Raw genomic sequence first — 25,119 nt, 5'->3', positions numbered from 1 at the left:
TTGTGTGATTTAATTAAGCTTTTCTGATATCTTTTGTCGTATCCTGTTTGACTTTCACTTGAAACTTTCCTATAGGCTGGGCATGGTGTGCACACCTTGATTTCCAGTAGGTGGGAGGCAGAGTCAGGAGGATCTCTGAGTTCGAGGCCGTCCTGGTCTACCTAGTAAGTTCCAGGACAACCAGGGCTATTTAGTGAGACCTTGTGTCACAAAAACTAAAAGAAAGAAAAATAAGATTTAAAAAATTCCGTTAGACGGGGGAAGTGAGATGGCATTTGGCAGAACACAAACCTGGTCCAAGGCTGATGGCCTGAACTCAGTTGCTGGAGCCCATGTAAGGGACAAGGAGAGAAGTCACTCCACAAACTTGTTTTCTGACCTCATAAGTGCCATGGCATGTGCCTCCTCCTAAATACATCACGAACTCCCCATTCACGCACACACAATTTTTTAAAATATTATTTTTTCCTTTAAATCTGGGGTCAGAGAAATTGTTCGGCAGTTAAGAGTGTTTACTGTTCTTTCAGAGGGCCAGATTTCTGTTTCCAGTACTCATGTGGTGGTTTACAACCACTCTAACTCTGTTTCAGGGGACTGAGTGCCCTTTTCTGGTCTCTGTGGGTATCAGACATGCACATACATACATGAAAGCAAAAACATTCATACACATAAAATGAAATCTTCTTAATTCTTTTTGACATTTTTACATTGAATCAGTCTCCCTTGGAACAGAATCAGGGAATTAATAATTACCTTTGGAAATACTAGGTTTGCTGGCTTTGTGGGATATGTCTGTAATCCTAGCCTTTGGGAAATAGAGATAGGAGGATCCAAATTTGAGGCAAGTGTGGGTTACATGGTGAGACCTTGTCTCTTCAAAAAGAAAAAAGGAAAAAAAAAGAGTCAGGTTTTCTAGGGCCAGTGTGCTCTTTTGCTTTCTTCAACTAGGCCGAGCCTGAGGTCAGCGGGTTGTCAGACCAAGGAACACAAAAGATTGATGTCACCTATGAAATAAGAAAATGTGTTTCTGCACTCGTGAAAAGTAAACAGTCAGGCCTGAGGGTGGGGCTGTTGACTCACACAGTTCTCATCAGCTCCTAAATGATATCTTTAGCATGCTCTTTATCTTAATATTGGGTTAGATCTTTCCCTCCTGCCTGTTTAATTTTTTAGCCTCCCACAAAGCTGACAATGCATAGAACACGTTTCAGTTCTTGGGGTCACTTGGTTGTGTGTGCAGCAACAACTCAAGAATTCTTTCCTGAGCTTTTAGATGCAAAATTTGTGGCTTTCAAATTTAATTTCATGTGTTGTTGCAGTTGTTTCTAAATAGATTTTTATTTTAAAGATTTATTTATTTATTATATGTGAGTACACTGTAGCTGTCCTTAGACACTCCAGAAGAGGGCACCAGATTTCATTACGGATGGTTATGAGCCACCATGTGGTTGCTTGGGATTTGAACTCAGGACCTTTGGAAGAGCAGTTGGTGCTCTTAACCACTGAGCCATCTCACCAGCCCCCTAAATAGATTTTTTTAAATGGATGTAAATTTTAATTATAAAACAAGAGTATGAACAGAACATTTAAAATCTCAATCATTTGGCAACTCATCATATCATTGCAAGAGCAGATCTATTCTTAAAGTTATTTTATGAAAAACTTAAGTCAGTTTGTTCATTATGGGAGTTAAATCATGTTTAAAAAAGAATCTGGCTATAAACCAGTTTCTATCCCGAAATAACCGTATAAAACAACATAACAGACTAAATAAATTTTGACTCTTGTTCAGATCATATTTTTTCCTCATATCATTTTGATTTCAGAGTGAAATAGAGTTTAAAAACGAAGGGCTGAGGAGAGGCTCAGAGGATGGGTCCTTAGCATCTGTGTAAAGAAAGGTAGGCAAAGTGACACATGTCTGTGACCCCAGGTTTGGAGAAGGAGGAAGGATCCTTGGAACTTCCTGGCCGACCATTTAGTCAAGCATGGAGTACCAGGGTCAGTGAGAGACTGTTAAAACAATAATCCGGAGAAAGATAGGACACCCAAATTCACACACACAAATAATAATCTTAGTGCTTACAAATAGGATAGAATTTATCTGGGTAGTGCTGGCGCACCTCTTTAATCCCAGTTCTCGGGAGGCAGGGGCAGATGGATCTCTTTTAGAGGCCAGCCTGGTGTAGTGTATTCCAGTACAGCCAGGGATACACAGAGGAACCCTATCTTGAAAAACCCAATTAAACAAAAACAGGGTAGAATTTAACTAGTGATTAAAAACTAAGAAGTACATTAAAGTGGCACTGTATCTGTCTCTGGAAAGCCTTTTCTATTCTGTTTGTGAACATTCTGTTTGCTCTTACTGCTACCTATGCTCATCTCAAGCTTACCTGAGAATCACTGTTTATGGAGAGAGGCTGCTGTTCGTTTCAGTAGTGTAAAGGAAGGGAGAGTATGAACCAAAGGGCTAGGGACCATCAAGCCTTCCTAGCCAAGTGCAGTCAAGGCTTTCCATCTATCTCTGAAATCTAAGTCTCTAACAATAGACGTGATTCTGATGAACTCACAGGAGTCATGCCAAGAGAACTAGGGGAAAAGAAAAAAACACAATCTAGAAATGTAAACCTGGGCTAGTGAGTTGGCTCAGTGGGTAAGAGCACCTGACTGCTCTTCCGAAGGTCCGGAGTTCAAATNCATCCGTAACAAGATCTGACGTCCTCTTCTGGAGTGTCTGAAGACAGCTATAGTGTACTTACATATAGTAAATAAATAAATCTTTACAAAAAAAAAAAAAAAAAAAAAAGAAAGTGTAAACCTGCTTCTAGTTCCCTCCACAGTATCACAAGAGAGCAAGTGACTTTGGGAACTAGGGCATTTATTTGCAGCGAGGACAGTTTTGCAGATAGATGGAAGGCACTCCTAGCAGGGCGTGATGCTACAGGTCTGTAATTCCAGCATTCAAGAGCCAGAAAGAAGCAGGAGGCTCATGAGCTTGGCATGAGCCTTGGTTACATATCAAGTTAAATAAAGTAAGACCTGGAGATGTACTTGGTTAGATTTGATCCTGAGGGAAATGAAGGCGTTTCTGAAGAGGGATTGTTTGGTTTTCTCTGTAAACCTAGGTTGCTCTCATTAGTGTTCATAGCTAACCTGAATGTTAAATAATGTAGAGATCATCTAGCCCATGTCTGTTTTTTAGATGGGAAGACTCGGGGTGCATAGCCTGCTCCTTACTACAGAGTAGAATAACATCCTGCCTCTTGAACCATGTAGGTTGCATAGTTGGTGGAGATTTTTTAATTTTACATAGAGAAAGGGAGTTTCTAGTAAATATTAGCTTGTTCCTGGGGGAACCAGGTAGTTGAATAGAGTAAATTAAAAGGGTAATTTGTCCTTCATTTGTGTATTCACTGGGCCATGATACCTATAGTTATAGACCTGTAGAAGTCTCTTGTTGAGTAAGGTCAGGTGCGATGGAAAAGTTGCTCATCTTCTGTGAGATAAGAGGTAGAGACTGTTGACCCTGTTTCGAGCAGCTTCTCTGCAGCTTGGTCATGGTATGTTCCTGTTGCTTAATGTGTGGGAACGGGATGGACTAAGCTGTTCCGAGCACTTAGATTGTGTGTGCAATCGCTCTGTTCATTCAGCAGTGTTTTAACTCCTCAGTGTATGTCAGGCTCTTGTTGCATGTACTGGGGATATAGCATTAAAACACAACCTTAAAAATCTTTGCTTTCTTGGCTTTTGCATTCTAACAAAGGGAGCCAATCACATAGAATGGCTAAAATATGAGGTGCAGAAGTAGTTGAAAAATGGAGCTAGAGAATCCCAGGATGGGCTAAGAGATCAAGGAAGCCTCAGTAGAAGGTGGCATTTAACAGTGGCGTGAAGGAAAGGAAAGAGGGCATTACTGTGTCAGTTCAGGGAGTGAATGAGGAGGGTCCAGGTGCAGGACTGACTGTACTTGGTGCACACGGGTCTATGTAGGAGAATGGAGGTATTGATCAGGGATAGAAGAGCACACAGAACTAAGCTGAGTGACAGTTATTAGATGATGAGATTGGGGAGATCCAGGATCCACAAGGCTTGGTACAGAACTGTAACTTTTTTTTTTAAGCATTTATTTGTTTTTTGTGTATGTGTGTTTCTAATGTACATGTGTATTTAAGCGTATATGTGAACTATACAGCTGTGCTCACTTGTGTTTACACAGGTGGAGGAATGAGATTATCTGATATTTTTCTGTAGCTTCTATTTTTTGACATAGACTCTCAGTGAACCTAGAGCTTGCTGATTGATTAGGTGGGCTGGGGAGCAAACCCCTGAGATCCTTCTTTCTCTGCCCACCCCTCCACCCAGCACTGAGTTACAGACTCGTGTCCCCATACCCAGCTTTTATATGGGTGGTAGGGATACAACTCAGGTCCTGATGCTCGCACAGCAATAACCACTTTACCCATGGTGCCAACTCACCAGCCCATAAATGCAATTCTATTACCAGTTGGTGGGAATTTTGTTTTTTGTTTTGTTTTTGTTTTTGAGATAGGTTTTTTTCTGTGTAAGTCTTGGCTGTCCTGGGAGTCACTGCAGACCAGGCTGGTTTTGAACTCACTGAGATCTGCTTATGCCTGCATCTGTGTGCTAGGATTAAAGGCATGTACTACCATGTTTTCTTGTTAGGACGGATGGACAGATTCTCATTCATTCTCTCTCTCTCTCTTTCCTTTTTTTAAAAATAATTTTATTTATTTCTTTTATGTATGTGAGTACATTGTAGCTCTCTTCAGACACACCAGAAGCGTGCATCAGCTCCCATTACAGATGGTTGTGAGCCACCATGTAGTTGCTGGGAATTGAACTCAGGACTTCTAGAAGAACCGTCAGATCTCTTAACCACTAAGCCATCTCTCCAGCCCTTGTTAGGCGTTTCTTGATTAGAGAGAGAGAGAGAGAGAGAGAGAAAGAAAACAGTTTAAATATCTTCTGTTGCCTTTCTCCTCCTGCCTCTTAAGATTACTAGTCATAACTGTGATGTCAGGATTACTGAGTTGTTGGGAGTGAGGTAGAGGGCCCTACTATGTTGGCAGTGAAGTGGGGCTGAGACCAGTAGTTTACAGCCGGGCTTAGAAGCTGTCAGTAAGGAAGACAGATGTTTGTATGTCTTGATGTGCTAGGATAAGAAAGTATTAATATTATTTCACTAATTGTGTTACAAAAACAAAAACAAAACAAAAACAAAAACGGAGGAAAAGGAAAGCCACTAGTGGGCTGGAGAGATGGCTCAGCGGTTAAGAGCGCCAACTGCTCTTCTGAAGGTCGTGAGTTCAAAATCCAGCAACCACATGCTGGCTCACAACCATCTTGTAATGAGATCTGATGTCCTCTTCTGGGGTGTCTGAAGACAACTACAGTGTACTTACATATAATAAATACATAAATCTTTAAAAAAAAAAAAAAAAAGGAAAGCCATTAGTATTGGGGACAATGTTGAGACAGTGGAGAATTGTTACAATTCTGTTACGTCTTTGCTCTTCAAACTGGTTCAAACCTGGAGTATAGTACATTCAAATGCACACTGATCAACTGTTGTGGCATGTGTTGTAATCCCAGCACTATGGAGGCTGAGGCAGGAGAAGAGTTTGAGTACAGTTTGAAGTGAGACCGTACTGGAAATAAATAACCGAAACTTGTCTTTTGTTACTAATATGATTATTTTAGCCACCAGATAGGTAAATAGCTTTTTTTTTTTTTTTAAAGCTTTATTTATTTATTATATGTAAGTACACTGTAGCTATCTTCAGACACTCCAGAAGAGGGAGTCAGATCTTGTTACAGATGGTCGTGAGCCACCATGCGGTTGCCGGGATTTGAACTCAGGACCTTCGGAAGAGAAGTCGGGTGCTCTTACCCACTGAGCCATCTCACCAGCCCGATAAATAGCTTTTGAGCACTGAAAAAAACTCCATGATTTGTTGTGACTTGCAGTGTATGATAAGGTGATTCATTGGCAGAATTGGGACCAAAAGCTAGAGTTCATGCTTTAGCTCAGAGGCCTTAGACTTTTCATAATGAGAACAAAAATATGACAGCATCTCTTTATACGGTGGCCATACATGGGAAATGTCCTCAGGGTTGCATTTTAATTCCTCGGAGTTTCTGTTATAGGACTGGCTGGACAGTGGCTCAGAATAAGCTATTTAACAAGATCCTCAAAGCCCTGCAGTCTGACCGGCTTGCACGATTGGCCAATGAAGGGGTAAGACATCGGAACTGTGTCTGTAGTTGACCCTCTTAGTTTTGGCCTTGAGGGTTGTTGTGTCCTGTGTGCTCTCCCTTCAGCCCCCCAGCTTGCTCACAGAGTATAACTCTTGTTTTATTCTTTTTGTTAACACCTTTCAGGCTTGCAACGAGCCTGTGCTGCGTCGAGTGGCTGTGGACAAGTGTGCAAGGAGGGTGCGGCAGGCGCTGGCAAGTGTCAGCTGGGACACCAAGCTGATCCAGTGGCTGCACACCACCCTCGTGGAGACCTTGAGCCTGCCCATGCTAGCTGCTTACTTGGATGCCTTGCAGACACTGAAAGGGAAGGTAAGGCTGCGGTTGGTTTGCCCTAGCGGCAGCAGCCAGTGTTTGCTGTGAGTTCAGGAGGTTTGGACAAGGCCATGTGACTAGGTCAGCACAGAGGCTAACAACTTGGCTATTAAAATGAAAAAGGGTATCATTTTCCCTTTTATTTGGTATAAATTTCCTCAGTTGTGTCATTTTTTTGGATAAAGTGTGGCATCTGAAAACCAGAATACATAATTTCCCCTCTATAGCCTTGCAGTTCTTACCCTTGAGTCATCGCTGACTTGAACTGTGGTGGAAGAGATGAGGGTGAACGGAGGAGGACCAGGGGAACCTTCTGAGTTAACTCTCCTCATGAGAGATGGACTGTAGGCTGGGTATGGTGATACACACCTTTAATCTCAGAACTGTACAGGCAGAGGCAGGTGGATCTCCATCACTTGGAGCTTGGTCTACACTGCAAGTTCATTGTGTAGGGATTGAGTTACTGAAGAGGTGGAGTTCTTGACACATAAGCCAGCGTATAGGAAGCCCCCATACAGTAACCACTGAGGATTATGTACGTGGCCCTCATGAGTGTTTGAGGAGTGTGTGCTTTGTTCCAGCTCAAGCTGGTCTTAGGTAATGGTTCTGAGTTCAGTTTTTTACTTTCCTTTTCTTTTCCATGGTGCTATGATGCTAGTGGGGTAGAGCCCAGGACCTTGCATCTGCTCTGTCATATGTTCACAGAGTTACGTCCTCAGAACTTCTAGTTTCATTGTTTCTTAATCTTATTTTTTTTTGAAGTTAGAAAATGCTGTGTTTATGAGAAAGCTGAAGAAAACTGGTTGTGTGCCAGTGTAAAAGAGAACTTAGAACTAGATACAACGGTTAATGTGTGGTAGGATATTTGACCTCAGTTTTTTCTTTAGCTAATATTTACCTTGCATGGAGAGAGCAACAAGAAGTTTATCTGGTGGATAGTGTGCTATAGGTGGGTAGTGTGCTATAGGTGGATAGTGTGCTATAGGTGGATAGTGTGCTATAGGTGGGTAGTGTGCTATAGGTGGGTAGTGTGCTATAGGGGCAAGGGCTGGTAGTGTCCAGGGTAGTGGTAGCTCCGCCACACTCACCATGACCAGGATAAGGCTGCACTACTTTTGTTTAAGTTACTGTGTGAATGAGGCGATAGATATTTTGAGCATTATAGACCCCTTTTGTGGACTCTTTAAGTGTGTACAATTAGTATGTGTGGACATACTGCTGGAGTCCAGTACAGTGTGGGCTAGCTGAAGTGGCATGGCTGTGCCCGTACACTAGCCAGTGAGCGCATTGAATGGAAGGTACTTTCTGCCCTAGGCTGTGTGCTCTCTCCATTGGTAGCTCCTCTACCTCCAGACTTACAGCTGTTAATGAGCATGGGTTGTTTTGTTTTATAATATGTGCTAGGCTTTAGACATCGCCTGGCTGCTCTTAGCCTAGCTATTTTCCCTCCTAGCAGAGAAGGGACGGCAAACTCAGGGTTTTCTTTTTTTGTTGGGACAGAAGCATACAGGGCGGAAAAGGCCATAAAGCTTGGTCCTAGATGGAAGTCAGTTACTGATGGCTTTTTTCATGTTGACAGTGAGCCTCAGGGCTTTTCAGTTTCCTAGGTAGACTACTGCCTGAGAAAGCTTTATAAGTAACCTCAGTGATTAAAGGGAGTTATAAAGAACGGCCAGTTGTGGGTGGTGAGCCTTTGTCACCGTGTATTCCTTCTTCCTTGCTGGAATCTGGTATTTAAGTCTGCTTGGGTCTGGAATAAACCCCACAACATGTGCTTGTTCTTTGTTGTTTTGAGAGTGGGTCTCACTGGGTAACCCTGCCTGGCCTAGAACTAGCTTTGTAGACCAGACAGCCTTGAACTTTGTTTAATTCTCCAACCTCTGCTCCCCAAACTCTGGGATTATGGGAATGGGCTACCATACCCCAGCCTGGGCTACTATACCCAGCCGTGCCTTTGGCTTATAGCTCATACCTCATCTCACAATAGAGTCCTGCCACTCCTAGGCCTGCATCACCTTAAAAATTGGTGCTTCAAATGTGACTTCTTGCTCACTTTCCCTGCTCCGTTGGATGGCACTATCACCAGTTAGTGCTTTCTGTGTCTCCCCCCCCCCCCCCACACACACATGGCTTTAGCACTGCGAATCCCTCCTTGCCATCCCTAACTTGGTTTGTCTTTTTCACCTTTGAGAGTAAATCCCTCTGTAGGATTAGCTTGGTGCTTTGTAAGGCACCGAGTGCATTGAGGCAGTCTAGATGTGCACAGTCTCCTCTCGGTGTCTCTTCTCCCTTTGTTGTTTATTTACTTACTTTTTTGAGACAGGGTTTCCCTTTTCTGGCCTTGAATTAGATACCCTCCTGCCTCAGCTTCCTGAGTGCTGGACCCAGATTTCAAATCTTCTTAAACTTACTTATCTGAAGCATATTTATATGAAGGACAGAAGAGGGATTTCAAGTAACTTATCACATTTGTCCATTTTATTTTAGTTATTTTGTGTGCTAGAGATTAAACCCAGGGCTTTGCAAATCCTAGATAAGAGCTACTCCCAGCTTCAAATCAGTCTTTCTGACTCTGCATGTTTTTCTCCCTCCCCCTCTTCCCCTCCCTTTTGCCTTTGGAGTTTTATGTCTGTCTCACACCATATTCTCTTGTCTGGGAAAACCCCTTTGAAATTCCTCTGAAAACAACCTCTCACGCTTAAAACATTTCCTTTCTTCCTTGAGATTGTTTTGACTTCTCTGTGGGTATTGTGGAATTTATGAAGATATTTCTTTGCAGTATAAGCATCAGCATGTCTGAAACCTATATTTATATATTGGTGAGGTCACTTTTTTGGGGGGATAGTTAAAAACAGGATATGATGTAAAGCAAAATATACATAATATAGTAGGATATATTTGGGAGGAACAATAACAGGGTTCATTATGCATGTCTCAACTCGAAGGCTATTTGTCTGTTGAAGCAGGGTCTTTTGTATCCCACTCTCTGTAGTGCTCCACCCCACCCCCAACATAGCTGAGGTTGGTTTCTGTGTGTCTTCTGATGTGAGAAAGTATCTGAAGTACAGTCATGGGGGAAAAAGGATGGCAGAATGCACCCCACCAGATTGCCTTCCAGAGGATCAGCGCTGCTTTGCTTCCACAGGAGTGCACTCTGGCTGTGGACTCATTTGTGATTTCTAGCTGTGCATAAGAGCTAGGAGCACAGTGGGATTCTTCATGCATCTGGTTGCAGCTGAAGGGAAGGTTTCTCACTTCACACTGGAAACATCTTTCTTTGCTCTTCCTTCTTTGTAGATCCCAACTTTGATAGACCGGATGCTTGTGTCGTCCAATACTAAAACTGGGGCTGCAGGAGCGGAGGCCTTGTCACTTCTCCTCAAGAGGCCCTGGGACCCTGCTGTCGGTGTGCTTTCACATAACAAACCAGTAAGTAAGTTGGTTGTTCAGCCCTGGCTTAACATCTGCAGCCTTTAAGTGCACAGAAAATGTTCAGAGTGAGCCTTAGAGGCTTGGCAAGAGGTAATAAGTGGCTTAACTTTTCTTATTAATAGCTTGGGTTCTTTGTAAAGATTTGTTTTTGTTTTGTTTTTGTTTTTTGTTTGTTTGCTTCTTTTTTTTTTTTTTTTCCACTACAGCACCAGAGTTATGTGGCAAGAGATGATTAGATTTATGTAAAAAAAAAAAAATAGTTCTTACTTTTTTCAATGCTATATTATTACTGAAGTAAACTAACAATAAAATACCATTCTGCCATGTTGTGCTGCTTTTNGTCCTCGAACTCAGAAATCTGCCTGCCTCTGCCTCCCGAGTGCCGGGATTAAAGGTGTGCACCACCACGCCCGGCTCAAGATTTGTTTTTTAAAGTGTGTGTGCTCGCATGTGAGTGCAGATGCTGGTATGCTCATGGAGGTCAGAAGAGGGTTCCTGGGCGAGTTACAGGCAGTTGTGAGCCACTTGTTACAGGTGCTGAGAACTGCAGTCAGCTTCCCTGGAAGAGCAGTCTGTGCTCTTAACTGTTTGAGCCATCCCTCTAGTCATAAGCAAAGGACCAATGCTTGGTGCAAGAAGTGTTTGCTACAGTTGTTGTGGGCTTGTAGATGAACACCTCTCACTCAGTGGTTCTGGATGGGATTCTGTCTCCTCAGAGCAAACTCCCTGGTTCTCCTTTGATTCTCATCGTCTCCTCTGGTCCCTCCAGCTCTGTGTTCCCTGCCTCACGCCGCCACCGCTTCTGGCAGTCTCAGCTCTCCTGCTTAGGCAAGGTAATTGTAAGGACAAGAGGAATTCTGGGTAGGAGTGTGTATAGTCTTGGAGAATTAAAGAGAAGAGTGTGGGGAGGGGGTCAAGTTTGTTAAATACAAATGTGGTTCATTCCCCTAACTCTAATTTTGGCATTAAGTGTCACATGACTAAGGGATTTGGGATATCAAGCAGAATCGAGGTTTGAACCTTGGCACTCCTGGCAAGGATGCTCTGTCTTCCCTTTAGGTCATCCCTGTAGCTACCCATCTACTGAACAATGGCAGTGGGGTAGGAGTTCTGCAGTGCCTCGAACACATGATTGGGGCCGTGAGAAGCAAAGTGCTGGAGGTGAGAATGTCCGGGTTTAGTTGGCTGAGACGTACCCTGTGTGGGATTGTTCTTTGCCAGGGAGTCTCCCATCTTACTTACTGTCTTCTTTCTCTTGCCACAAAGATTCACAGCCATTTCCCACACAAACCCATCATCCTGATTGGATGGAATACAGGAGCTTTGGTGGCCTGTCATGTAAGTAGTTTCTCACGTATTTGGAGGTTACTGAGAACCTGAAGGTGGTTATGGGAGCCTTCAGTACTTTGAGATCTTCATTGTTTGTCTTAGATCTAGATACCTTGCATGGGAAACTACTACATTTACACTGTGGAAGACAGTCTTAGGTTTTGAATGATATTATAGAAATGTTACAATAGGAAGAATGGAATAGTAGATAAACTTGTTGATCTCTTCACCCAGCCTTTTCAGTGATCAGCTCATAGTCAGGCTTGCTGGTCTTATTCCTGCCCACTTTCTCTGTGCTCTGGAATATTTTGATGAAACCTCGAAAGTGTAATGGCACATGCTTGTAATGGCAGCTCTAGGGGCCTGAGGCCTGAAGGTTGCCATGAGTTTTGGGCTACCTTGGACTATATATAAGTTCTAGGCTACTCCAAACTTCTTTTATCTATCTATCTATCTATCTATCTATCTATCTATCTATCTATCTATCTATCTATCTATCTATCTAAGTTCTAGGCTACTCCAAACTTCTTTTATCTGTCTGTCTGTCTGTCTGTCTGTCTGTCTGTCTATCTATCTATCTATCTATCTCTATCTATCCATCCATCTATCTATTTATTTATTTATTTTGGTTTTTCAAGACAGGGTTTCTCTCTGTGTAGCTCTGGATGATGTGGAACTCACTCTGTAGACCAGGTTGGCTTCGAACTCAGAAATCTGCCTGCCTCTGCCTCCCAAGTGCTGGGATTAAAGGCATGCGCCACCACTGCCCACTGGCTTTACTCCAAACTTCTTAAGAGAAGAAAACTAAACAATCTTAAAAGTTTCAGATCTGTATTTCATTTATATATGTTTGAGCATGTATCTCTGGGGGGGGGGGAATGTTCCTTTTCTCCAGACTTAAATACATACTGTGGTCTCTCCTTAACATTTCTTTCTCTCTCTTTCTTTCTTTCTTTCTTTCTTTCTTTCTTTCTTTCTTTCTTTCTTTCTTTCTTTCTTTCTCTTTTTTTTAAAGATTTACTCTCCTTAACATTTCAATTTTTTTTTTTTTTTTCAAGACAGAGTTTCTCTGTGTAGCCCTGGCTGTCCTAGAACTTTGTAGACAAGGCTGGCCTCGAACTCAAATCCGCCTGCCTCTGCCTCCCAAGTGCTGGGATTAAAGGCATGCACCACCACGCCTGGCCCAACATTTCAAATAGAAACAAATTAGTTTTGAATTTGATGTCTTCATGTTTGAAGAGTCCCAGTTCTTCCAAGCAATGTAGTCAATATGGTGTCTAGAGTAGTGAGAACAAGCATTTGCTACCCTCTGCACGCCTAGGACAGAACCCTCAGGTCACATGCTTTGAGAAGCCTCAGCTGTGTGGGATTGTCCCTTAAAACTGCTGATGAGAGATTTCTTCTTTTAAGGGACAGTGTTGGCATTTGTATTTTTTCTGTGTTTGGGGTATTTCTCCGTGTTCTAAAGATGGAGCCCAGGGCCTTGCACATATGAGATAAGTGTGCTACTCTATCTTTCCTATATCTCCCAGCCTGGTAACATTTGTGTTCTGGGGAGGCTGGGGTACAGTGAATTTATGTATCCTAAAGCTGAATGATGCCTTTATGTACAGGTGTCTGTGATGGAGTACGTCACTGCTGTTGTCTGCCTTGGGTTTCCTCTGCTTACTGTGGATGGACCCAGGGGGGTAAGAGGGGGATGAAGCTGGTTGGCCTTTGGCAGTGGGAGTGGGGGACAGCAGGAATGTGGAACAGTGGAGTGCATGCTGCATTGTGGGTTAGGTGAGGGCCGACTGCTTACATCTAAACTGCTGCCTCTTCCAGGATGTGGACGATCCCCTCCTGGACATGAAGACTCCAGTCCTCTTTGTCATTGGTCAGAATTCTCTACAGTGTCACCCTGAAGCCATGGAGGACTTCCGGGAAAAGATACGAGCAGAAAATAGCTTGGTGGTGGTCGGGGGAGCTGATGATAATCTCAGGTAGGTCTGTCTCCCGAGGGACGAGCGGGAGTGTATTGGAATGTTAGAGAGTGTTTGTCCATGGCCGGATAATGACAGACCAGTATGGCTGAAGGAACAATTAATCTTGCATCCTATAATCCCAAAATGTATTCAGGAGGCTGAAGCAAAAGCCAGCTGGCCCTTGAACCTAGTTCAAAAAACTATAGCACTAGTACAAGAAATCTGAAATCTCCTCTATTCCTCACCTAGAGTTTCTTGTATAAATAAAATATAATCAAAATGTCGATTTGATAGTATTGTCTAATCTAAATATCAAACCTAGATTTTATCAGTATCTCACAAGAGAGGAGAGGAACTGAGAGGGAGATAGAGGGAGAAAGGGAGGGAGGGGGAGAGAGAGAATGAGCCTCTTTCTCCCTCTCTTTCTTGTTTGTTTTGAGACAGGATTTCATGTAGCCCAGACTGTACTCAATATTTACAATGTAGCTGAGAATGGTCTTGAGCAGGATCTTTCTGCCCTTAACCTCCTGAGTCTCCATGCCTAGTCTTCAGTGTTTGTTTTCTGGAACCTTGACACAGTTGAAGATGGCTGATCAGTTATAATATCGATAGTTCTTTTACATATTTTTCTTCTGATCTACTGAAGATGTTTAGTTTTGTCAGGAATGCCACAAAGGTGACATAGCTTCTCAGTGTATTCTGTCAGAGGATACATGATTCAATTTGTCTTTTTACTACTGATAATAACGTTGATCATACAGTTGGGATAGCTACTGTGAGGTTCTCCACTATGAAATTACTGTTTCCCCTTTGTAATTAGGAGTCATCTTGTGGGGAGAACATACTTTGAGATTCTTTGTCATCAAACTTTTCCTGGTGTAGGCATTTTAAAAAATTTCATTCCTTGAGAACCAGTATGAACATAGATTTACTTGTGTTAAGCCTGACTAGATACATTATTAAGTATCAACAAAGCCAAATTTGGGGAGGGATTTAAGGTGTCTCATGACTTTGGTCATAAAGACAGCCATTCATTCAATCTTAGGAAACATCTTTACTTGCAGAAATTGTAATAGAATCTCTGTATGTAGGTCTGGCTATCTTGGAACTATCGTTACGTATAGACCAGGCTAGCCTGGAACTCACAGTCCACCTGCCTCTGCCCTGAGTGCTGGAGTTAATGGTGTGCACTGGTCCATCAAGAGGAAAGATTTTGAGACTCTTGTCTTTGACATCAAACTTTTCATTATGTACACTTTACATTTTTTATTTTATTTCTTTTTAATTTTTTAATTTTGTTGTCCTGGCTGTCCTATAACTCTTTATGTAGACCAGACTGGCCTCACACTTACTGCCTCTGTCTCCTTAGTGCTGAAATTAAAGGTGTATGCCACCTTACCTGGTTAAAAATTTTTGTTCTGATTTTTTTTTTTTTTCCTGAGACAGGGTTTCTCTGTAGTCCTGGCTGTCCTGGAACTCAGTTTGTAGACCATGCTGGCCTCTAACTCAAAAACCCGCCTGCCTCTGCCTTCCGAGTGTTTGGTTTAAAGGCGTGTACCACCACCACCCGGCTTGTTTTGAATTTTTGAGTCACATTTTTTTTTTTTTTTAAAGCAAAGTCAGTTTTTTTGTTTTTTGTTTTTTTTAAAGACTTATTTATTTATTATATGTAGTTGTCTTTAGACATTCCAGAAGAGGGTATTGGGTCTCATTAGAGATGGTTGTAAGCCACCATGTGGTTGCTGGGATTTGAACTTAGGACCTTTGAAAGAGCAGTTGGTGCTCTTACTACTGAGCCATCTAACCACCCCCCTTGAGTTACATTTTTATTACTGATTTTGAGTGCAGGTGTCCCCATGCCCTGACACCTTATGAAGGTAAGAGGATAACGTGCAGGAGTTAGTTCTCTCCTAAACCATGTAGGTCCTGAGTTACTCACATTGGAAGATCAATATGAACATAGGTAGTATTTGTATTAAATGTCATTTATTTTGGAGAGTTGGTATAGTTTTAGTAATATTGCTCTCCATTGTAAAACTTACGGGTCTGATTTTCTGTTTTCCAGGAGTCTCAGTCAGAAATCAGGTTTTTGTTGCTTTTAGACAGGGTCTTACTCTGTAGGTAAAAAATTTTTTACAACTCTCCTTTCTCTCCTCCCTCTCCTCCTTCCCTCCCCCTCCCCCTCTCCTTCTGTGTGTGTGTGTGTGTGTGTGTGTGTGTGTGTGTGTGTGTGTGTGTTCCACTCTGGGCTGCAGAGTTTGCACTCAGTTGTCATGCTCTGTCTGCTTGGTCATTGCTCTCACTGTTTGTTTTTGCTTCTTAGAATAAGCAAAGCAAAGAAGAAATCAGAGGGCCTGACTCAGAGCATGGTGGACAGATGTATTCAGGTAAACAGTTTGCTCTCCTTTTTGTTGCTAGGTTTTGTCTTACTGGCAGCAGCCTTTCTCACTCTGGACCATGAAGGGTTTCCAGTAGGCTGTGTGGTAGACCTAAGTCATGATCAAAGAAAGGGGAACAGGGAGGGAAAAAGCAAAGAAGAGGTGAACTGAGATATGGGTGGGCACTCAACAGAGTGGGACGTGGAGTATGCCCAGAGCTTTTGCACAGGCACCTGCTGGTCTTCCCCAGGTATCGCAGCTAAGCTTGGCCTATATGTGGCCTTGGGAGTGGAAAGAACCATCATTGGAGAATAGAGTTCTGTTTATCTTGGTGCTATCTAGGAGGGTCCTATTCTCCAGAGAGGACTAAGGCTTTTGCTCCTTTTCACACTAGGATGAGATTGTGGACTTCCTGACTGGAGTGCTCACTCGTGCTGAGGGTCATGTGGGCTCTGAGCCACGGGATCAGGATGCTGAGAAGAAGAAGAAACCCCGGGACTTGGCCCGAAGAGACCTGGCCTTTGAAATTCCTGAGCGAGGCAGTCGTCCTGCTTCCCCTGCTGCCAGGCTCCCCACATCCCCCTCAGGCTCAGAGGTAGTGTACACAGGGAGAGGCGCCTTTACTGAGGTCTTCCTTTGTGGGAATGTCTGGGAATCCCTGTAAGGGGAGATGCAGGGAGCCAGGCAGAATCATGCTTGGATAAAAATCTCTTTGGACCTTCTCTACCCAGGATCTCTCCAGTGTGTCCAGCAGCCCCACCTCTAGCCCTAAGACCAAAGTGACCACAGTGACCTCTGCCCAGAAATCCAGTCAGATTGGGGCCTCCCAGCTGCTGAAAAGACATGTGCAGAGGACAGAAGCTGTGCTGACCCACAGACAAGCCCAAGGTACAGATGGTCTCCTGGCTCAGCAGCCCCAGTGGGCTCTGTCTCCTGCAGCTCCTGTCATGTGGAGTTGGGAAGTATTAGCTCTGCAGCTTTTTCAGGGCAGCATGAGAGGCTCCCATACTGCTTCTAGGCAAGCTCAGAGAAATGAGTCCCAAGGCTGTGTGGAATAGGCATTTTTGTCATTAGTCACGTCACAGCCCTCCGTGCTCTGGTGTGCTGGAGACGTTGAGCTTATAAGCTGACTTGTGTGTGTAGTAGCCTGGTGTTTTTCTAATTTCTAATTGGAGAAGCTGTATATTTTGCCAACCATTCCTGGGCTTTCCAAATGATAAGCACATAGTGACTGATTTTACTCCTCAGAATAGGCTAGCTCACCTTGCCCTTTTGATTTGGTCTTGAAGAGTTAAAGAGTTCCATGATGCGACATTTACAGATTTGGTCAATGTTCTGCCGTTAAGCTTCAGATAAGGCTGGGGAACATCACTGTTGTTGAAATCAGGGTTTAGAGGGATTCAAGGGCTATGTGAGTAAGGAGCTGTAGAAAAGAAAGAATTCAGTGAGTAAAGAAAGACGCATCGGTGGTTCTGTCCCTAATTAATGTCTGTCTGTCCTACTCTCCTCCATCCCAACGGTCCTCTGCTCACCACTCTTTTTACTTTTAATGAGGCCAAAGTCTCCATTACTTAAACTAAGGCTTCTTATGAAGTGCCACTAACAAGTGTGAGTTGGGTGGGTGAAGGCAACAAAAGAGGCTGGGTGCCCAGGGTCTGTGTGCATGCTCTGTAAGTGGTGCTCGGGACTAGTGCGATTTCCTTAGAATTTAGTGAAGGCAGAGCCAGCAGGTTGCCGTATCTCTGGGTAGCATGATTAGTGGAGAACTGTAAGGTGGTCTGGAAAGCTGAGTGGTGAGCTGGGCTTAAGACGGGAGCCATGAGTGTCAGCGGGACAGCAGCATCCATACAACCATGGCTTAGGCGGAGCTGATGGGTGGGTGGGGAACAGTAGTTAACAGAGCTCTCACTGCCTGCTGACCCCTCTCTTTGGAGGTAACTTGCCTTAGCTTGTTGAGGCTTGGCAACAGCCCCGTGTGACAATTACACAGCAAAGTCAGGTTCCAGATCCGTGTGGTTCCCTTAGAAATGGTTGACAGTTTTCGTCTTTTCCTTGTTCCCGCTCTGTTTCTCCATCCTCTAGCTGGCTGATTCTATAATTCTTTCTGATTCATTCCAGCACAGTTTGCTGCTTTTCTGAAACAAAACATGCTGGTGAGGAAAGCTTTTCCTCCCGGCACCTCCTCCTGTCTCTTTGGTGAGTATTGCTTTCACCTGCTCGCCTAGGCGCACTGCTCTCCTCCCTGCCTCTCTGTTCCCTGCTCTCCACTGATTTTTTTTCCTCTTCCTCTCTGTCTCCCAGCTCCTTGTACCAGCTCCCTTGCTTATGTTCTCCCTATTGGTTTCTCATGGTGGCATTTCTTGGTTTCTCACTTTTTTCTGCCATGCTCCTTGTATGCTTGTATGCCTGTGGCCTACTGCCTTCATGTGAGCCTGCATTTCTTTATCTGTTTTCTCCCTGCCTTGGTTGTTTCCATCCTGATTGCTGCAAGTACAAGAGAGCTACTTAGAGCATTCCTCTGTCTTAGGCTGGTACAGTCATCCCTAAGCAGCCCTTGATTCCCTCACTGTATCCCCATGCCAGCAACCCCTATGTTCATTGGCCTGCTGTCTTGCTCATTACAAAAGAGACTTCTGAGGTTATAGAGCAGGAAACTGAGAAAATCTAAAGGTTATCAAGTCTAGGGGAAGCAAGGGAGGCTTGCCTTTATACACAGTGATCTGTTTGAGTTGATGGAAGTCCATATCCCTAGACCTGGTTGGGACATGGGCCACTTCTGCCTTATTTGGGCAGCAGCTGAAATTCTACCTCACCTAGTAGTTCCTGAGAGCCCGTAACTCCTGGTAGCCTTACCTCCATTTGACAAGCAAAGCCCTCAGCCTCGAGTACCTAATACATGATGGAGGCTGCGGAAGCCCCTGGAAAACGCCCCTGTGCAGAGGATTAGGTGGCCTGCCTGTGGATGTTCCTCATAGGCTGTTTACTGTCCCCAGCTTTGGGACAGCTTGGGAGAAGGTGTAGAACAGGGAAATGAACAACTTCTTTGAGTCTGGAAAGTATTGAGAAAACTGTTTACTTAGTTCTCTCATGGGGTTGGTTCTGCTAGATGACGTCAGCATGCCTTTTATCCTTTGGTTCCCAACAGCTCAAGGCCCCTTCCTTGTCTCCCTACTCCAGGGCAACTGAAATGGGCCGAGTTATCTCTGAGATACTCCAAGCCAGGTCCCCAATGGGTGGGACAACCTGTACCTTTATCCCTTTTCCTGTGCAACTTCCACATGTCTCTTCTGGCTGGCTCAGCTTGTGGTATTTGTAAGTTATGGAAGGTCTTAGCTCAGCTCTGTTTCTTAGTTCCCATTTCATCAGAACCAGTGGAGGACATAGAGAAAGAAGAGCTTCGGGTCCAGCTGAAGAGGCACCATCCTTCCAGCCCTCTTCCTGGAGCAAAGCCCTCCAAGCGACCAAAGATCAAAGTGTCTCTCATCTCCCAAGGAGACACAGTTGGAGGGCCTTGCACTCTTTCTCAAGGTGGAACACCTGAAGGTGAGTCTTTTGTGCTGTGACCAGCGTTCCCAGACTTGGCAGGCAGCCCAGCCTCTGTCAGAGAGATGGTCTGAGGTCACACATGGTGGAAAGTGGTAGTCACCTGTCGCAAGAAGGGAGACAATCTTTTTTTTTTTTTTTTTTTTGGTTTTTCGAGACAGGGTTTCTCTGTATAGCCCTGGCTGTCCTGGAACTCACTTTGTAGACCAGGCTGGCCTCGANTAGCCCTGGCTGTCCTGGAACTCACTTTGTAGACCAGGCTGGCCTCGAACTAAGAAATCCACCTGCCTCTGCCTCCCGAGTGCTGGGATTAAAGGCGTGCGCCACCACGCCCGGCGAAGGGAGACAATCTTAGAGTATTTGTAGGGCCATTTAGAACATTATACACTTTGTCCGTTTGGGGTTTTAATAAAGGTAATAAGATACTCTAGAAAGCTTAAAAAATGGAAGGAAGGAAGGAAGGAAGGAAGGAAGGAAGGAAGGAAGGAAGGAAGGACCCCAGCTCTCCAGGAGTAGCATAGCTGTTCTTTTTCACCTTCCATCTTAAATCCAGCCTTGGTTTAGGGGTGAGTTAGGTCTGAGCTCTGGTCTTGGTTGTTCTGCAGCTGCCGGAGGGAAGCCCATCACCATGACCCTGGGAGCTTCAGCAGGAGCCAAGGAACTCACTGGACTTCTCACTACAGCCAAGTGAGTCCGCCTTTGCTCCTCTCCTAGTGCCTCCTCCTCTTCACTCAACTTCTGCTTCAGTTGGTCTTCAGGGAAGTTGAGAGATTCTAGAGTCAGTTGTAGGCATGTGACTTTTTCCTGATAGGGAGCTTTCTTTCATTTCTGACAGTCTTGAGTTCATTTTTCCTTGTGAGATTGCAGAGCATCCACTGACTTTACCTAGGACTTGAATTCTTTCATTTAGGCCTGGCTTTTAGAATGATAGAGGTGGGGCTTAGAAACTGAAACTGAAACAGAAGATTCTTTCTTGCCGGACTTCACTCAGGGATACCCCCTTGTGGCCGTGGGCTGCTGCTCTTTGGATGTCAGGGCTCCTTCCTTTATTTCCAGGTCAAGTTCTTCTGAAGGTGGAGTTGCAGCCAGCACAGCCCCATCTGTGGCTTCCAGCAGTGCCACACCTAATGCTATCCACACACTGCAGAGCCGCTTGGTGGCCACTTCTCCAGGCAGCTCCCTTCCAGGTACCTTGTCTCGGATCTGCTGCTGCAGGGGGTGGTCTTAGACCAGGAGTTCTGGAACTGGAGCGAGGAAGAGTAGCTCTGCTCTCCCAGTGGTGGCAGAAGCTAGCGGGAACTGGAATTAGCTTGTCTTTACTGTCTGTAGGGGCTGTGTCCTTTACTGTGAGGATGGACAATGCCTATGTTTCTTCTTTTTCAAACCTGCAAATAGATAAAGGTGGTGCTGAAATGGACTTCAGCAAAGTAAGATGTGTTTTACCTCTTTGATATCTACTTTTTCTGAGCCCAGCCTGCCTGGAAGGGCTAATTGCCTGATACCGTGGGTTAGGACATTGCTGAGTTACTTCTCCTTTAAGATTTTTACTTTCAGGTTGTTGGACTATATGTAATGTGGTCAGGTATCTGAATCCACTTGGTTTATACTTTCTTTTCTTTTTTTTTTTTAAAGATTTATCTATTTATTACATGTAAGTACACTGTAGCTGTCTTCAGACACTCCAGAAGAGGGAGTCAGATCTCATTACCAATGGCTGTGAGCCACCACGTGGTTGCTGGGAATTGAACTCAAGACCTTTGGAAGAGCAGTCAGTGCTCTTAACCTCTGAGCCATCTTTCCAGCCCCTATACTTTCTTTTCTGTAGAAGTAATTGAATTTGTGTTTCTGAAAAGTGAGATTCAAGTGCTCCATTTTTCTGTACAAAGTGCAGTACTGCTGGCTTAGATCCGGTTGGGAGAGTAAGTCCAAGGCAGTGTCTGGCATGGTACCTGTCCTTGTGTAGTAACTACTGTGTGTGCTGGGAAGGCTTTCCTGGTATCTTTCTGAGGGCAGGGCAGTGCTTAAGGGCAAACTTAGGTTGTTGTAGGATGAAAGTGCTGTAGGTTGCTTGTGGGTGATACCTGGGACCGACGTCTGCTACATCTGCCATGTCCTCTCCTAGGGACCGCTTCAGCCAGCAGCCTCCTCCAGGGCCTCAGCTTCAGCTTGCAGGATATTAGCAGCAAGACCTCTGGCCTCCCAGGAAGTCCCTCCCCAGGGCCAGCCTCACAGGTATATTATCTGCTGTACTGGGTAGTGTGGGATTAGAACTTCTTACAGAGGGGAGGTTATATTTGGTATGAGTGCGTTAAGGACAAAAAGCCTTCTAAATACATAGTCAAGAAGCTACCAGACATATAATCTATGACTTATTCTATGGGCTTAGATGAGTTTCTTGGCATCTGTCTTGTGTCTTCATCTATAAAATAAGGTAATAATATTAGCTCCCTCATACATTTGTGATGAATAAAGATAATAAAAAATCCTGGAAGAGTACCTTAACATGTGCTGAATGGACTCTCCAGGCTCCAGTGTTGTTGTTGGGTGGTAACTTGTAATCATCTGGTTGTGTGTCCAATAGGCCACCAGTGTGAAATTGCCAACCCCCATGCAGAGTCTGGGTGCCATCACCACAGGCACAAGCACCATTGTCCGTACCATTCCTGTGGCCACCACTCTCTCCTCCTTGGGTGCCACTCCCGGTGGGAAGCCCACTGCCATCCACCAGCTGCTGACCAATGGGGGCCTCGCTAAGTTGGCAAGCAGCCTACCTGGCTTGGCTCAAATTTCCAACCAAGCATCAGGTAAGTCTCATGAGAATGATGGGGACTTCCGGCTCTGGGCATTTCCAGATCTCATATAGGCAAGGTGTCCTTTTTGATTCTTGGATTCAGCTCTATGGAACTGCCCTCAGAAAGGTCTAGAGAACACAGACTGGTGCCTTTCAAATTTACTGATAGCGCAGACCTACCTACCCAGGAAGGAAGCCAAGGTGTTGTTTTGGGAAGAAACTGTTACCTGAAAGTAGAGGCTAGAAATCAACCCCCTGTCTTCCTATCTCTATGTCTGTCTGTCTCTTACTTAGGCTTAAAGGTCCCCACCACCATTACTCTGACGCTGCGTGGCCAGCCAAGCAGAATCACCACGCTAAGCCCTATGGGGTCAGGGGCAGCGCCGTCGGAGGAGCCCAACTCCCAGATGCTACCATCTAGTTCACAGGTGAGTTGGCCTGGGCAGACCCAGGAAGTGCGCACGCTCCAGTCCTAGGTAGGTGTGGGGCTGGCCAAGGTGCTGACCACAGCTGCCATTGCTCTGAAGTTGTTGGCAGACCAGATTCAAATTTGGACTTTGAGGTTTCTAGCCTTGTCACTTTGAGCAAGGCTATTTGATTTTCCTTCTCTGTAAAACTGTCTGTTGTGAGGCTTGAGATAGTGCATCTCCAAGGGCATCCATGGCTGGGTATAATGTGTCTGAGTATTTCTCTCTTCTTCCTTTTCTCCTCCCTCTCTCGGTTTCATCCTTCAGAGCTTGTCAGTAGAGGCTGATTCTTGGACCATGCCTTCATTGCTATCTTTAGGGTATAGCTAGGTTTTTTAGGGTTTACCCAGGAAGTAGCCGTCGATTCCTCTTAGCTGATTTCCGTATGACATTTTAAAGGAGAGTAAATGCTTCTAATCTACAATGTTGATCTGAGGAGCCATCTAGAGATAGGAGGCGAAACAAGAATGTCCTGTCCAACACTGTACTCTTCTCCAGTAGCTGAGCTCACCCGGGCTGTCTGCTTATGAATGAGCGAGGCATGTGCAGACTGTATGTCTGCAGGTGGGCCCAGTCCGTCCCTATGGCCTGTGAAGGTTTTTGTGTTGTTATTTTCTGACAGGGTTTCTCTGTGTAGCTACCTGGAACTCTCTCTGTAGACCAGGCTGGCCTTGAACTCAAAGATCTGCCTTCCTCTGCTGCCCAAGCACTGGGATTAAAGGAGTGCGCCACCATTGCCTGGCTGTTTATTTATTTATTTGCAATTACAAAAATAATTATGCTTACTAAATTATTGGAACATTACAGGAACAGTGTAATTTAGGGATGTTTACAGTTCTCAGTGCTATTCTCATAGATTCTGTAATAGCTTGACAGGGTGAAAAGAACTTAGGGTAGGCACTCAAGACCAAGCCTGGCGACAGGATCTGAAGCACAGACCAGCAAGGAACACTGTTTAATGGCTTGTTGTCCATGGCTTGCTCACCTTGTTTTCTTATACACCCCAGGACAACCTGCCCAGGAGCGGCAGTGCCTATGGTAAGCTGAGCCCTTCCACGTCAATGCTCTGCCGGTTACATACATGCAGTGTGATTATGGAAGCACTTTGTCAGTTGAGGTTCCTCTTTCCAGATAACTCTAGCTGTATCAAGTTAGGGAAAAACAGCAACCAAAAACAAAGGACAACTTTTTAGAGTTGGATCTTGGTCACCTCAATGTGAGTTTTTACATACAGTAAAACAAACAGAGGTTTTATGTTAATCCTTTTTCTGTTAGGCAGTTTCTTATGCTTTATCCCAGTCAGTAGATTGCCTTTATTTTATTATTCTTATTTTTAGTGTATGAGTTTTGTCTGCATATGTATGTGTCTGAGGTCTGAAGAGGGCTCCATATCCTTTGGAATTGGAGTTAAGAACAATTGTAAGCTGCCATGTTGGTGCCAGGTACCAAATTATGACCCTTTGCAGGAATTGCAAGTGCTTTTAAATACTGAGCCATCTCATCCACTTTTACATAGTATATTTTTTGAGAGAGGATCAGACCCAGGCTGGTCCTGAATTTAATATGTAACTAAGGATTGCCTTGAACTCCTGGTCCTCGTTTCTGCACCTACTGAGTTCTCCAGTTACAGGTGCATGTGTGTCACTTCCTCCAGTTCCTTGTATAATACTTAGGATTTAACCCAGCGTCCCATGCGGACTAGGCAAACACTGCCTGCCAGAGCTCTAGTCCCAAGCCAATTTATCTTTCTACTCAACATTTGACTTTTAACTTCTATTTCTGGATCTTGTATGGTGTTTGTATGGTGTGGCTGTGTGTGTGTCTGTGTGTCTGTGTGCCTGTGTGTGTTTTGCTCACACTTGTGTGATAGTATCAGAGATTAGCATTGGGGTTATCTTTCTCATTGACTTCTCCACTGTAGTTTTGGAGACAGGGTCTCTCAGTGGCTCTGGAACTTGTCGTGTATGGTAAGGTTGGGCAGACCTCAAGCCTCCAGGAGTGCAGGTGCTCACCATGAGTGTTGTATGAACAGGAATCTGAAGTCAGGCCCTCAGGCCTACTCAGTGCCTGGCCTACCATGCCATCGCCCCAGTTCCCTTTTTGATTTATTTTTTAAGACAGGGTCTTGCTGAATTAATTGCTCAGGTTTGCCTCGAGGCTGTGATCATTCTACTTCAGCCTCCCAAATAACTATGATTACATGCATACAGCTAAAAATTTTTCTTTTGAGATAGGGTCTCATTGTATAGCTCTGGCTGGTCTGGAGTTTGATCATGTAAACCAGGCTGGCCTCAAACTGACTGAGATTACCCACACCTGCTGTAATATGCCCAGCCATCTTTGTTTGTTTGTTGTTTGTTTGTTTACAAGTTTCCCTTTAGAAGGGTAGCATAAACTGCCCTTATATTTGACTCTCTTCATTTCTGTTTTCGGGGCAGCATTTGACTATGTAGAAGACTCTCGAACCTCAGCCTTGCAAGTCCTGGGACCACAGGCTCACAGGCGTGCACACCATGTCTAGCTCTAGTTAATTTACCTTTTCACCCACTGAAGTAAAGGGTAAATTTGTTTGTCCTTACAAAAAACATTTAAGCTGGGCAGCACATGCCTTTAATCCCAGCACT

At 44.4% G+C, this 25,119-nt stretch overlaps 1 protein-coding gene across 11 annotated transcripts in view; it reads left to right on the top strand.

Annotated features, from left to right (window-relative positions):
* Kansl3 (KAT8 regulatory NSL complex subunit 3) overlaps nucleotides 1-25,119 on the top strand; it is a 36,970-nt gene that overhangs the window by 6,395 nt on the left and 5,456 nt on the right. For 8 of the 11 annotated variants that reach the window (XM_029538422.1, XM_021199337.1, XM_029538420.1 and 5 more), the window contains 18 exons: nucleotides 6,169-6,259; nucleotides 6,403-6,588; nucleotides 9,889-10,020; nucleotides 10,740-10,856; nucleotides 11,083-11,184; nucleotides 11,290-11,361; nucleotides 12,966-13,040; nucleotides 13,177-13,334; nucleotides 15,640-15,703; nucleotides 16,089-16,289; nucleotides 16,426-16,582; nucleotides 17,813-17,890; nucleotides 19,046-19,237; nucleotides 19,843-19,924; nucleotides 20,294-20,424; nucleotides 21,360-21,469; nucleotides 21,819-22,041; nucleotides 22,323-22,456. In XM_029538422.1, the coding sequence (XP_029394282.1) occupies nucleotides 6,169-6,259; nucleotides 6,403-6,588; nucleotides 9,889-10,020; nucleotides 10,740-10,856; nucleotides 11,083-11,184; nucleotides 11,290-11,361; nucleotides 12,966-13,040; nucleotides 13,177-13,334; nucleotides 15,640-15,703; nucleotides 16,089-16,289; nucleotides 16,426-16,582; nucleotides 17,813-17,890; nucleotides 19,046-19,237; nucleotides 19,843-19,924; nucleotides 20,294-20,424; nucleotides 21,360-21,469; nucleotides 21,819-22,041; nucleotides 22,323-22,456 (2,305 nt within the window). The remainder of the gene's footprint in view (nucleotides 1-6,168; nucleotides 6,260-6,402; nucleotides 6,589-9,888; nucleotides 10,021-10,739; nucleotides 10,857-11,082; nucleotides 11,185-11,289; nucleotides 11,362-12,965; nucleotides 13,041-13,176; nucleotides 13,335-15,639; nucleotides 15,704-16,088; nucleotides 16,290-16,425; nucleotides 16,583-17,812; nucleotides 17,891-19,045; nucleotides 19,238-19,842; nucleotides 19,925-20,293; nucleotides 20,425-21,359; nucleotides 21,470-21,818; nucleotides 22,042-22,322; nucleotides 22,457-25,119) is intronic. The other 3 variants (XM_021199340.1, XM_029538423.1, XM_029538427.1) reach the window with 1 other exon arrangement.

This window comes from Mus pahari, chromosome 5 (genome assembly GCF_900095145.1).
Source record: "Mus pahari chromosome 5, PAHARI_EIJ_v1.1, whole genome shotgun sequence".
In the NCBI taxonomy this organism is placed as follows: Eukaryota; Metazoa; Chordata; class Mammalia; order Rodentia; family Muridae; genus Mus; species Mus pahari.
Note: the sequence above shows the minus strand (reverse complement) of the source record. Positions and strands in the feature narration are given on the sequence as shown.